At 40.0% G+C, this 14,358-nt stretch overlaps 1 protein-coding gene across 1 annotated transcript in view; it reads right to left on the bottom strand.

Annotated features, from left to right (window-relative positions):
- The window catches only part of NRG3 (neuregulin 3), a gene marked incomplete at its 5' end in the record, with an annotated part of 396,892 nt that overhangs the window by 58,468 nt on the left and 324,066 nt on the right, over nt 1-14,358 (bottom strand). The window contains one exon of the mRNA XM_085323677.1: nt 10,914-10,940. Within this exon, the coding sequence (XP_085179803.1) occupies nt 10,914-10,940 (27 nt within the window). The remainder of the gene's footprint in view (nt 1-10,913; nt 10,941-14,358) is intronic.

Raw genomic sequence — 14,358 nt, 5'->3', positions numbered from 1 at the left:
GTCTTTCCATTAAAGCTAAACAGAGCAGTTGTGCCATTTATGACACTAATGAAAAAGGAAAGGCTGTTAGGGCATAGAAAGGAAAAGAAAAAAATTAAGGTGGGTAAAAAGGAGAGAAAATACAGACAGTAAGAATGTAAGTCAAAAAGAGGAAGGGAAAATACTCTTAGTCTTGCTTTATACATCACACTGAGTTTCTTATACATGCCAGGCTTTGTCAACACTGTTCAGGATCTATCTGTTTTTCAGGTTTATCTAGATTGGACCAATCAGGAAAAAAAAAAAGCTCACTTTGTATGTGCATTTAGTCACACACTTGATCTTGATTTCAAATCCCTTTTTGAAATATTCATTGGCTTCCAGGTTTTTTTGATCAGGAATCATGAGCAACATGAAGGTAAATCTCCTAGGTTCAACACCGATTCTCAAAATTTTTGGTCCACTCTGAAAAGACTTTTAAGTCGCTTCAGGCATCAATTTTCAGTATACTTGGTCTACAAAGAGACACTTATGTCTTTAGTGCACTGAACTACTCGGTGCTTATCCCATGTCAAAGCCTCCCGAGAGCCCAAGGCGGAAGTTTCGGTGTGCGCCAGCGGTGGGGCTCAGCAGGCATCCTGCGCAGGTGCCTAACAGGCTGCTCTCTGCCCAAAACCAMGACCGGGCTTAGGCAGGACAATTTCAACACTGCAGTATTGAAGTCCGYCAATGATTTAACTTTCTTTTCCCTTCAACACTTAAAATCTTGTGCTAAGGTCATTATTTCCATGACAGAAGGAAACAACTTACAGCCCCAGCAATTAAGAGCAACGCGTGGAAATTTCTTAATAGAAATAATGATGCTCTTAATTGCAAATAAATCTCTTATCCTTTCACCTCTTCTCTACCAGCTTGATGGTTTCTTTTATCCAACTCTTCTGTTATTTTCAGTGGATTTTTTTATGGCATTTCACTACTGAACAGTGAAGTCTCTATTTCAGTCAATTCTGCCGAGAACTTCAGCATTGCCACATTTTCTGCACCTCCATTACCAAGTTATTATTTTGTAYTTCCATTTTCATCTTCCTTTGTATCTGAATGTGGAACACAAAATTACCAATAGAACAGAAAGAATAACCATAGCATAATACCATATTACTACAGACAACAGAGTTTCACTTGCTAATGCAAATGTAGATTAGTACTTAAATCACTTACCACTAAAATAAGAAGGATATTAATTCATATGAGAATTACTGGATAATTCATACAATATAGCCACAATGACAAAAATACACTGACATGATCTAAATTATGTTTGAAAATTCTGAATTCATATTAAATGGCAATACCACTCTGTGATCAACTTCGTTAAATGAGAAGTTGGCGTTAGTAAACAAAACGGTCTTCTATACTTTGCACACAACAGTTTGCAATTCTGTGATTAATTAAACTTTTCTTAAGGATTGAACATACAAGAACAACACACGCACACACAATTTTTTCTTTTCTGCTGCTCAAGCTTGTTACCTGGACAACTGTAGAGCTGTCTAGTCTAAAGCAAATACTGATACTGGGTAACAGAATGAACAAAGATTTTCAGCACAGACAGGTTAGTTTTGAAGTAAGATGAACTGAAGCTGATGGGGAAAGAAAATGGGACCATGAGACGATTTTCAATTATCACAAAAATAACTTTATTAAAAACAATCAGCCACATTGGAATAACAACTCAACACTCTTCCACACGCCAATATTCTACAGCTCCTGTAAAAGAAAAGAAMAGGGAGTATATGAAAAAATAATTTAGTGCTCTACATAGTGCATTATCAATTTTTCCACACTGCTTACCCTTCTCCTCTGCTTCCAGCAACTACTGGCAGTAGTGACACACACTGTCTTTACTCATTCTAGGCATAGAGGACACAGAAAGATTTAGTTCACTGTCAGAAACATTAATTATTCTACAGAACTGTAGCTTACAAGTGCACCACTCTCATGGAACATTTACTGTGATGCTTACCTTGTGTTTTCCAAATCCTTGCAGAGTTTACCACATGAGACTTGACATCTATGCAACACCTTGAAGTGAGAGAAGGACAAAGTAACACTGATTCACCATGGCTATATAAAACACGGCACAGCTCTGGTGTTTGGAACTTCTTCTCCTGTAGCAAGGTAACTTCAGGACACAGTAAACAACGCTCTCCAAATTAAAGAAAAAAAAAAAAAAAACAAAAAACATAACTCAAAAAGCTAGTAACCTAACAACAAATTCCAAGTTCTCATGGACATGTAAGTATTGTACTTACTACTTTGAAGCCTCTTCCCAGGTCCTCTCTCAGCTAGGAATACAAAGCCTGGCTSGCACAGCTTCCTGCAGCTGCCTCTGCCCCCCACAGACACGCAGACCCAGCCTGTGTCCTGTTGGCCCGGTCCAGCAACACACCATATACACAAGTCACTGTCTGTGTATTTTTGCATCTGGTTAAACTGCAATTGAGCCCAAATAGAAGCTTTCAACTTGGAGACATACCAGCCCCACATATACCTCAGGGACATACCCAAACCACAAACAGAAYGTACATAGAACTTGTATACATAATTATTTAAGACAGCAAAACACCYCTCTGTATGCAGATTAGATAACTGCATCCTTCAGCTGAAACTCAAGTGTCAGAAGCACACGGCCTTTCTTCTTGAGAAGCCAATATAGCACAAACCTTCTCACAACCAACACCAAGCACACTGTACCTGGTATCATAYGGCAACTTACCTGGAAGCTCATCTAAAGTAACCATTCTTTTAAGGCTTCACATACTCTCTTTTCTAATCCATAGACAGTACTTTGGCCTTACTATTATTGACCCATTCAGCATTTAATGATATGCAGTACACCTCTGCATGGGAAGGAGCAGGCTAATGGCTGTACATAGCGTTCGTGATGACATATGCTCACTTCTACAGAATTATATCCTGCTTAATATATGTAGAACCTCCTCCTCCCAACCAAAACCTCTATAAATATTTGTTCTGAATTTCTGTACTATTTATCACAAACGATTAGTAACTACAGTTCCAGAAAGCATAGGAAAACTCTGACAACCAAAGAGGAAGGTCATGAGGATGTTACCTGTATTAACAGTATTTTATTCACACAGTCCACAAAATGACTATCTTGATAGGGGAATGGCCATAAAGTGCTACAGGCACACTGTTATAGCACACCTAAATTAACCACAGGATAAAACTTATTCTTATCTTTTAAAAATAATGCAAATCAACACCATTCAATTCATTCATTGCCAGTATAGAAAATGCAGATACACTGAAAAAATGACAGACAGAGAAAAGTACAGATGGTATTTATAGACGGCAGCTAAGTCACAAAACATCTGTGGCCAGATCTATGGCTTCCCACTAAAACAAAACCATGCCATACCCCCAAAACAGACTCAACAGGTTGTCAGGCGGCCTTCAACATGTTCAGCAGATGCACTTCAACCTCCAGTTACAAAGCGCTTTTTCACCAGTAGGTACAACCACTGGCAGAGCTTCCTCCAGTCCCTGAGGAAACCTCAGTTTTATCCATTACTCTCACAGTAAGCAAACATCAGCTCTTCTATGAAATTCTCTGTTCTGGTGCTTGTGTCTCCTTCTCCAGAGGTGATAACTGACTGTTCGCGCCAGCTAAAAGGAACTTGTGGGAAGCGCTGAAGCTCCAAAGCTGTTTCAGGCCTCTGGATGCTATTGCTACTTTGCAGCATACATAAAAGGGACAGAAATTTAACCAAGCAAACAAGAAAACAAGGTCCCAAGAGCAAAGCCCTTGCTAAGTTCAAAAAGGGAAAAATGAGAAAAAGGTATTGGACAGGATGAAGAACCAAGGGACCGAAAGAGAAGKGACAACATTATTAAATGTTGTGAGTATCAATATATATTTGGAGGCTCCCTATTAGTTCTCCAGGAATTTAAGTAGCACAGTGATACGGTGAATTATACCAAATGCTTATGATTAAGAACGTCATTATTTGACGGGTACGTTTTCATAGTATCTGGGGTTGCTTGTGATCAGGAATCTCTAATAATAGAGCTTGTACAAACAGAAGCACAAACCAGCCAGTGCCCTAGGAACCATATTATCATAGAAGGAGTTTTCCTGCTTTACACCTTAAAAAGGCATGCAACGAAAGCTGAACTTCATTTATAATGCATGTCCCTTAGAATACATAAATACTTTGCTCATATAAATCAACATATATCCCCTCTTCCAGTGAAGACAGGAGTGTTACAGGAATTTATAAATGTGTTCTAAACGATAACTAAAGCTAGGGCCACCTAGGTGAACACTGGTATTTGTTTTCATTGCTTGTTGCTGTGAAACATTAAGGGACAGTTCATCAACTGTACACTTTGTGACTTGTACAGGAATCAACAAACTTGCCTTTTTATTTCTTTGCCAAACAGCCACAATATTCAGTTTTTCAGTCTTAGTCATACTGGTATAAGCAAACCCAACTACTGTGTCCTGATAAAATCAAAAGGTGTCTGTCACAGTGAACAACACAAGGTCACCAAGTAGATTTGGTTAACTRTATCTTGTGTTTCCTGAGTCTTAGGTATGAAACCATCGTATCACAATGACGCAACAGAGAGAATCAGCAAAATGAAAATAAAGACTTTATCATCTCCAATATTAACAACTGCTCAAAATGATAAATTAATATCTTTTACATTGTAGTCATTGCAATTACAAATATAAAGGGTAATTTTAATAGTATCCCATTCCTGAATTAGTTTATTGCTCCGTTCAAATAAATATTATTTGATGATTCCCCACTTACAAGTGGTATATCATTCTTATTCCATTGACTTCAGTGAAGTTTCTTCTAATTTTCTGAGAAAGGAGAATTAATTGCAAATAATAGTTATTTCCTGAGCAAGACCTAGATGCCAAAGCTTCAGRAAGTTAAAACATCACTAATCTGGTTTTCCAGATTCATGCACCAGCTCATTCCTCTGCAACTGCTATGTTAGTTTTTCAATTTACATATGGGGAGATTAACATCATAATTGTGATTTTGGGTTATACAGCTGATATTGGTTTAACTGCTAAGCAGGCTAAAGATGACAATTATTTCACATCATGATTGTATTTCCCTCAAAACCGCAGCGGCCTGCCTACTGTACTCGCCTAGGGCGCTTTACTTTCATCTGTGCCCATTGTACATTACTGTTTCACAGCAAAGGACAAAAATTCTGCGTTCTCAAATCAGGTGTTGTGGATGAACTGCTGAAATAATTGTGTTTGTTCACGTATTATAGTAGGTTATTCTAAAAATTCACTCACCTTCATATTCCACCCCTTAACACACCTCAACTCCGCTCGTGTTTACTTTCATATAAAATGAGTAAAATTGCTGAGTCCTTGTCTCTGGCACCAACTGCCTTATTGCCCACAATGCTGTTAGTCTCAAGGATCATGCCCAGGCTTTGCATTTCCTTGTGTTTTGCAGTTAAAACAATTATTTTACTCTTCACCTGCAAAACGGGTGCATGGGGTTGATTTCCACAACTCAACTAACAAATGCCACCTGTTCAGCCAAAGTAATCTCTCATCCATATTGTGTTATCAGAGATGTTGGGCTCTACCACCAATATTTTCATAAGATAAAAACCAACAGCAGCAGCAGCAAAGTACATTTAGCCCTGAAGTGCGGTTAACCACTTGGGTTAAAAAAAAAAAAAAAAAAAAGATAATAAGCTACATGCGCTTATTCTCCCAAACTAGCTAATGCTAACAGTAAATCACTTAGTTTCCTCCTGGAGTAAAAGCTACTTCTTTCATGCTCTCTCATTTGTTACAAATGCTCCTTCCCTAGGCAATCATTACCAACAGTGAACTCTTCTTGAAATGAAACTGTTAATACAATGATTTCTAGTTTGTTTGCAAGAACATCATGATAATATTTGCTTATCTACATCTTAGAAATTTAAATAAAATTGCATACATCATTGTTGGTGAGACACTTTGGGAACCAYACAGAAAGATTCACCAATCCAGATCATATCTACTGTACTCTGGAGCCAGTAAACTCCCCAGTGCGTGCTGAAGTCTTGATCCCCAGAAGCCCAAGCTCATCTGAGGCCCGCATCCTCCCGAGGGAGCTGGACGTTATTCTCCTGGGCACCCAGCCGGGCTCTCTCTTAAAAGGAAGCCAGGAGCATGGGCAAGGAGGAAGGAGGTCTGCACTCCCTTGCAGGGGAGACAAGGTTTCTGTGTTACGCACTACCAAAAGAGACACACACGAGAGCTGAGGAATCTAAATGCAGAAAGCCTGAAAGAAATTASTATAAATGAGAAAGTAAGGTACAGRGAGATTAAAATACTTTGCTGAAAGTCTTTCTAGAAGACCACATCAGAGATGGGAGTTRAATCTAGATCTTATGAGTATCAACCATACAGAAGACTTCTTTCTTTTTCTCTGAGGTACTAGAAACTGTAGAGYATTTCAGAAATGTCATGAAGCTTGGTCACTATGATTACAATACTTAAAAGTATGTATTTTAAGACATACCAGCACACGCATGGCATCCAACAGGAATTCAACAGAAGCTGCATGTGCGWACGTCAGAAGCACACATTTATTGTTACACTTGCAATATTTTAAAACAGATGTGCCACAAGAATCTGCCCACACCTCCCTCTGCCACACACAAGACGCTGCAAACCAAAGCCAGCAACAATATTAACATATCAGGCATGCACGTTTGGGAATATACAATATGATAGGAAACATAAACTAGGTAATACTTAAAAAAGGGAGAGGGTGCAGGAATACGATAGAGCTTAACCAAACTGTCACTGTGGTGGATTAACTGAATGCCTAACTCTTGTTCACCAGATCCTGCACATGAGAACGAAGGCTCAGGCAAAGAGTCTGGGAGGAGGTGGGTTTAAGCAGGTAACGGCGAAGTACTTCCTTACACAGCGCAGAAGCAGAAAACTTCTGAGCCTCGCTGCCACAGGAGCTTGTGGCGGAAGACAGTATCGGCAGGTTCAAAACAGGGTCAGGCCAATTAGTGGACAACAGACCCCTAAAAGGGCAGCAAGACGACCAGGCAGGTATGTACAGCCGTGCCCTGCACACGCCGACTCTGCCTTCTGGGCGATCTGGCAGAAGCCAGCCAGGCGCRGGGGCTCGCCGGAGGCGCAGAAGGGACTCGCGGGGCCGCCCGCCTGCCCCAGGAGGGCCCCGCCGCAGACACGCCCCATCCGCGCGGCGCCTCGGCTTCACCCGCCGTGCAGCGAGCTCAGCCTTCCTTCAGAGATCCACAGCATGCACTTACAGAACAGGTTTGCGAAAAAACTGTGAAAACACTTTTCAAAACCAGGTCAGGTGTCCAAATTTTCACCTAACTTTGCATATGGCGCTTGTGAATGTTTTTTCATTTTACCCAGTTACAAAATGGTCCTAACATAAGCTGCAGTGGTATCTTCCCTTGCCTCCTTACAAGCTCTTAAAATCAAAGTGAAGATATCAAATGCAGAAGTTCTGCTTTAAAAGTCAAAGTTAACACTATTTTCCTCAAAGAACAGGGGAACTTCAAAAGCAGATTTCCAGCCAGACGACAGAAGTGGAATTCCTGAAGCACACGATCCCACAGATACAACAAAAACCTTAGAAGGAACGTGCCCTGGATGATGTATATACAGGCAGAGCTCTGCAGCGCTTAAATGTTACCGTCTTTGGTAATTGAAATAATTCTACTTCTCTCATTACTTGTAATTTGATTTTCTACAGTAAAAAAGTAAACTCATGAGAAAGGCTTTGCAAAGACTTTACTAACTTGATGAATGTGTATTGCCACCTGATGTCTCCACATACAAAGAAGTGCGTAATTGTACTTTGATACGTGTATAGTAATTGTACTTTGATATGTGTATAGTAATGATTCCGTATTTGCTTAGACTTCCTTGTAATAGGCTTTAAGAAACGCAAGTAATTTAATTTGGGTATGATTTTGGAACTTGTTTTTTTCCAGCCCACAGGAAAACACCTCAAGCCTCATCTCAGACTTCTATCATAATATTTCCAGTCTAGAGGCCCAAGATTTCATTAATTTCTATACAATCAAGATATGTTCCAATTTTACATAAGATAAGCAGCAAGCTTCTCAAATGAGAAGATTTCTCTGAGCCAAGACTTCAGGGCCTGGCTTTATTTCAAACCTTAAAAAGACATTTTTTWAAAAAAGAGGAAACTAAAATACTGAAAATAAAGTAATTCAGCTTTGCCTCATGGATAGTGCTTTCCTGCTTGCTATGGAAGGGCTCATAATAGGACTCCTAAGACACCAGACCTAAGACTAAGAACTGCTATATGTTCCTTATGCTATTTTTCATAGTGCATATGCTTAGCATTCAGGTCATATACTTCCAAGATTTCTGCTTCCAATTTAAACTAAGCAGTGAAACTGGGATAAATGCAGAGCCTTTAACGTACCAGCTCCTAGTTCTGTTACTTCCATCAATTCCACTGGGATTTCAGAAGTTTCATTTAAAGTGAAAAGAAACAATAAGCTTTTATGGTGCACAGAACCACAGAATAATTTAGGTTGAAAAGGATGACCAGAAGCCATCTCGTCCAATCCCCTGCTGAAACGAGGGAAAACCCCCAGTAAGACAAGGGCACCGAGGGGCCAGTCCAGTTAAGCTTTAAGTCTCCAACCATGGAGGTTTCACAATCTCTCTGCAGAACCTACTCCAATGCTTGAGCATGCTCATGGTGAAGAATTTTATTTTTAATAATTAATTGGCGTTTTTCTTTTTGAGGCAGCTTGTGTCTGCCACCTCCTGTCCTTTCACTCTGCACCTCCACAGGGAGTCTTGTTTCTATCGTCTCCATAACCACAATAGTTGTAGACAGAGGTAAGATGCTGTCTTAGCCTCCTCTTCTCCAGGCTGAAGAAACCCTGCTCTCAGCCTCCTCTCGTATGTCATGAGCTCTAGCTCCCTAACCACCCTGGTAGGCCTCCACTGGACCTACCCCAGATAGTCAATGTCTCTTCTTTACCGGGAAACCCAAAACAGGAAACAGTTCTCCAGATATGCCACACAAGTACAAAAATAAACGGAAAAATCCCTCAAGCCGCTGATAACACTCTTGTTAATGCAGTCTGGCATGCAGTTAATACTCATCACCGCATGGGTCCAATGAGACAACTCATGCTCAAAGTGTTAAAAGAATCCCCATATCATCACTTRTAACTACTATGCTATGATTTTTTCCCCAGAGCACTGCCTGAATTGTTGCCAGAATACCAACTCCACTGGACTGAAAATGAGAGTATCGAGCTCTTCTGTTCCACTGAGTGACATTTCAGCACTACTAATGCAGAGTTAAAGGAACCTGTCTCAGCTTGTTGCTCTGGAGAAAGGGCTRACTACACTGTCCACTGCATCTTCTCCACCTGCTGACACTGCTCCTCTTCTAAAAGTGATTGTGTCCCATCTGCCCAGTTTAAAAGCTGAAGTCGGAAGGGATCTTTTGAAGGCTGCATATGGAATTGATAAAGGAAATATGAGGCTACCCTGTATAGTAGACATTGGTAGAGAAACTGTGGCAGAGCAAAACTTCAGAAGACATAATTTTCATCGGGTAGACAGACTACACTGGACTTGCAGCAACCTGGTATGCACTGGTTTTGTTTACAAGCTGCTCTGACAGGGTTACAGGGCTGCACATACAATGAGTATGGCTGCTCCCCTGAGAAAGATGATTCTGGTTCAACTTTCAGTGCTGTTCTTTTACAATACAGACTTATGAGTTCATATTCAGTAAATCAGAAATTAAGTTTAAAAAAAAATCAAAGGAAGAGATTTTTCTTTATAAATAGATAGGGCTTATGATACTGTAAGAATTGTGTCCTCAAATCAGGGAGCAAAAGCAAAATTGGTGACAAAACCAGTGATAAAAACTTTCTCTTAAATTTTAGGTCTCCATGATCTCCCTAATGATTTTATCAAGCAGTACTTTATCTCATGTCACTCATAATACGACCTCATGAACTTGGCAAGCTAAATTAACATCTAAAATAACCTGAGTAGAACACAATATARGTAAGCGACACATTAAGTAGTGATTTGTATGACTTCCACATGCATTTGCAAACTTTTCATTCGTGTTGTTGGTCGTATCGAACGCTTTACGCTAGCTGTTTTACACAAACAACGCACTAGCTCACTAACATTGCTGAGGACTAGCCTCAGCTTTGTAGAGGAAATTAACTGTTTTCTGCTGAAGAGCAGCCAAGAAGTGTTGACCTCTCGAGCCTATCAGTCCCTCAGGCTATATACAAATTGCAGGGCAGCATTTGAATCCAAAGAACACAGTTTCTCCTCTCCAAACTTACAAGAAGTAATTCTTCTGATTGCTCATTCTGGTTTAAGTTTTTGCCTAAACTGAAGTTAACTTATTTATCATTTTTCTTAACAGTATCCTTCTAAGTTGTCTGTTAAAAACAAATGAAAATTACAATCAACATAAAATTCTGAAAAAAGTAAGTTTAAAATCTACTTTCTGTTACACCAAGACAGGCATTAACTCTTCCCTAAAATTTCACACAAAATATTATTCCTCAGATATCATGATATGGCCACATAATCTTTATCTTCTGYTTTATTAAAAATCAGTAAAATATTCAAGTATCATTATGTAGTTTTTGGACAAGTGAATGGACAATGGACATGGACAAGTGAAAAATGAAATCCTGATACAATTTCAGATATAACCAGTAAATATAATAGGAACTGTTCTCAAAGTCCAAATTCACTGATGGAGTTCATGCAATCTTCCCATTAACTTCCACGTGCTTTTGGTTAAGATACAAAGATAAATATTAGCAAGTGAAAAAGAGAAGTGAAAACTTACCCATGAATTCAATTCCTAAGTGGTCTGCTATACCCAAGAAAGCATGTAAGAGATGACAGAAAAAGAGAGAAAAATGTTAGAAATAGGACAAAATATAAATATCACCTTTATCGTCATTTGCTGTATTAAATATTTATGCGGCACTGCTGCAGAATTCAACTTGGGCTCAAGGGCCTGCTGTGTAGATGCTCCTTGCAAAAAAACCCCACAACTCTGACCTTAAGAGGACACTCCAAAGGCAGAAACTCAGGGCACTGAGCTGTCACCTAAGGTAAGTGTGTGCGAGAAAGGACGCGGACGCCTCGTCTCGGTATACTTACCCCTGCCTGAAATGCCTCGAGCCAGCTACCCACAGGAATTCTTTTCTCTCCGCTTCCTAAAATCCTCTCTCAAATTCTACTATCATTACTTAGACAAGGTTCTTGCTTTAATTTTTTCTGACAGAGATCAAAAACTAAAGAGATAAATGAAAGACTTTTACTGACTTTTGCAGCTCTCATTACTACACACAGCGGCCACACTCAAACCGAACGTGACTGCACAACTTCATACAATCTGATTTGCAACAGAAAATTTGACTTCAGGAAACAGTAGACATGCTGCCTGCTTAGTCATCTAACTGAAACGGTGTAATTATTTCAAGAAACTTTAAACTCAAGCAAAAATTTGGAATATTGACTGAATCTACCATATAGAACTCCCAACATTTCAGGACTACTTTTTTTCCCACATGACTGAAATTTGGCTTTCATACGCAGATGTTTTAGTGCAAAGTAGATTTAAATTAATACAAAATCTTTATTAAGTTGATATAAAATATACTTAATTTGATACCATGTGATTAGGAAAATTGTAACTGACTTTTCAAAACTGAGTGTGTAGGGAGCTAAGCTTCAAATTCAGACTGAAACTGCTGAAGAATAAACACTGTGAAAGTGCAAAACTTCTACAGTTCCCTTCTATGCTAGATCTGATTTTTTTTTCCTTTCCTATGGGAATTAATAAGAAGGCTTTTGCTGTGGGGAATGAGATATTTTCCTTTAAATATAATACTGAAATAAAAATTGAATTACTTTGGTGTGCCTTTCAATTTTCTTACATTTCCGTAACACAGAACTGATTAATTCATGTTTTTTTTCCCAAGGTATCCGAGAGCAGTGTGTAGGCTACTGAGCCAGGAAAGACACAGCGCAAGACTCTGGTCTTTTGCAGAATACTTGGAGCTGGGATGTACTACTTGCAGATCTGTAAAATTCTTTGCCCCTTAACTAATACACTCCAACTTTCAAAAGTTCACTTAAAAACTATGCAGCAAAGTCAAAAGAAGGTTACACCAAAACAAACAACAATCGTCTTAAACACTACCGCATGAACTGTCAGATCCGGAACCTGTAACAGGAGCGTGAAACGTTCGGCTTTCGGCTGAACGCCCTGGGAGTCGAGTGCCTCCTGCAGCCMTCCGGTCCTCCCGCGCCGAGCACCCGCGTGCTCCGTTCCCCCAGCACACACACCTCCAGCCCAGCTGTTCGGGCTCTGACGCAGCTTCACGTAACAGAGAAGCCGCTTCTCGAAAGGAGAGGACATCAGATGACGCCACCTGGCATCAAGGCCTTCTTAGCATGGCTTCGGACAGGCACGTTATTCAAGACACGTTATTCACCCAGCTGAATCTTTCATTATTGTATTAAATATAAAACTCAAAACCATACACACACGCATTCCACACTGCAGTCTTCTGATCCGTATTCCCGCACCMCCCCGAGACACGCTGGTGCACTTCACACAGAGATACAGCTTTTACAAGAGCATGAGCTCAGAAATATCAGAAGTGCATTCAACATATATTCAGGGATATGTACCTGCTTTTTCCTACAATTTTCTATTTTACATATATAAGGCTATTAAACTGTGCACACCTATAAAATCTGCATATATTATCTGCCTGCATTTCGCACCTTGCATCCTTCTTTAAATACTGTAAACTAGATGAAGATACAAGCATCAACTGCTTACTTTAAAAAACAAAGATAATGGAAATCAACTGCTGTAATCTGGTCTCCAAGGAGCTAAGAATATTCAAATATGAAGAAAGACCAAGCCATATAATCTTTTTAAGTCTATGCAGAACAGCTGATAAAAAATTCTCTTTTCTTAACTAGGCCATACGAATTCTCTAAATAGCTGAGCTTTCCATTTGCAATCTGCAATCTCCTTCACTGAGTACACCAAGACGGTTAAAAGCTGCTTTCTCAGAAGGTGCATTTAAAATAAATCTTTCCTTTAAAAATTGGAAAAAAGGATTTTTGTTCATCTGTGAGTTGTTTATATGTAGTGGGAGACAAAGGTGTCTCTTCCTTAAAAACGTGTTCAATTGGAGAAGGTGAAAGTATATGAGGTAATTTAATTTTAAATACCCCATGTGCTTCAGCAACCAGCACCACATATTGCTGACAAAGCTGTTTTGCACAGATTATGATGAAAGGATGTCTAATGGGATAAACCTCAACAGCAAAGAATCCTACCTGCCAATTTGCATCGTTAAACATAGCTTTACAAGCTCTGGAAGAACGCACCTCAGAATACAGAACAACGTAACAATAATTCCTGCTGGTTCAGCGTCGCCTGCACACTCCTCCCCGGGAACTCGTGCCGCCCGCGGTGCCCTGCTCCGGCCCCACGTGCAGCACAGAGGCAGCGCACACGTCCGGGAGCCCCTCCCGGCCGTACGATCGTGGTTTGGAAACGCATCCTGCACTCGGGGAGCTGGAGCGACCTGACCATCCAGGACGAGGAGTTAGAAAAGGCAGGTTAGCTGAGAAGCACACGAATGCTGGAGATGGTCTAAAACACGAAAAGCTGCAGTGACAGCTGCCTCTAGGGCCAGGCACTGCAAACCAGCCTCCCAGGCTGCTCCGTATCGCGCCAGCACTGCTGAAACGCAGCTCTAAATCATGCCTTTTCTTTTAATGACAAAACGCAGCCTGCAGCATGACCATTCTCCACTTCCTTTCCCTTGGTTAAGGATGTCAAAACCCTGCAGTTAAAAAAAACCACAAAACAAAAACAAATCAAAAGCAACAACAAAAAAATCCCAAAGACAGCCTTTGATCCCAGAAACTACAAAGGGCTTTCAGCACTGCTTTGACTGCTGTAAGACTTCCGAAGTAAATAACTAAAACCTAACTTTAAGACTTACTTACTTCAGTACAAATAGAGCTCCAGCAGCAATAATGCTTACTGAAATGTTCAGCGTATAGAATTGAGGACACAAAGCAATATAAGCTAAAGAAGAAATATCAGCAGTCTTTAGAGTAATCATACCTATTGTTTTGTTCTTAGAGTAAGATATTTATCATCCTAAGATATTTACTCCACTAGCTACAGAAAAAAAGCAAAGCCCTACATCTTTGCATCTGAAAAAATCAGAAAGGAGATGAAACAATCG

Source organism: Rhea americana, unplaced genomic scaffold, assembly GCF_003343005.1.
Source record: "Rhea americana isolate MKP2758 unplaced genomic scaffold, rheAme1 scaffold_86, whole genome shotgun sequence".
NCBI lineage: Eukaryota > Metazoa > Chordata > Aves > Rheiformes > Rheidae > Rhea > Rhea americana.
Note: the sequence above shows the minus strand (reverse complement) of the source record. Positions and strands in the feature narration are given on the sequence as shown.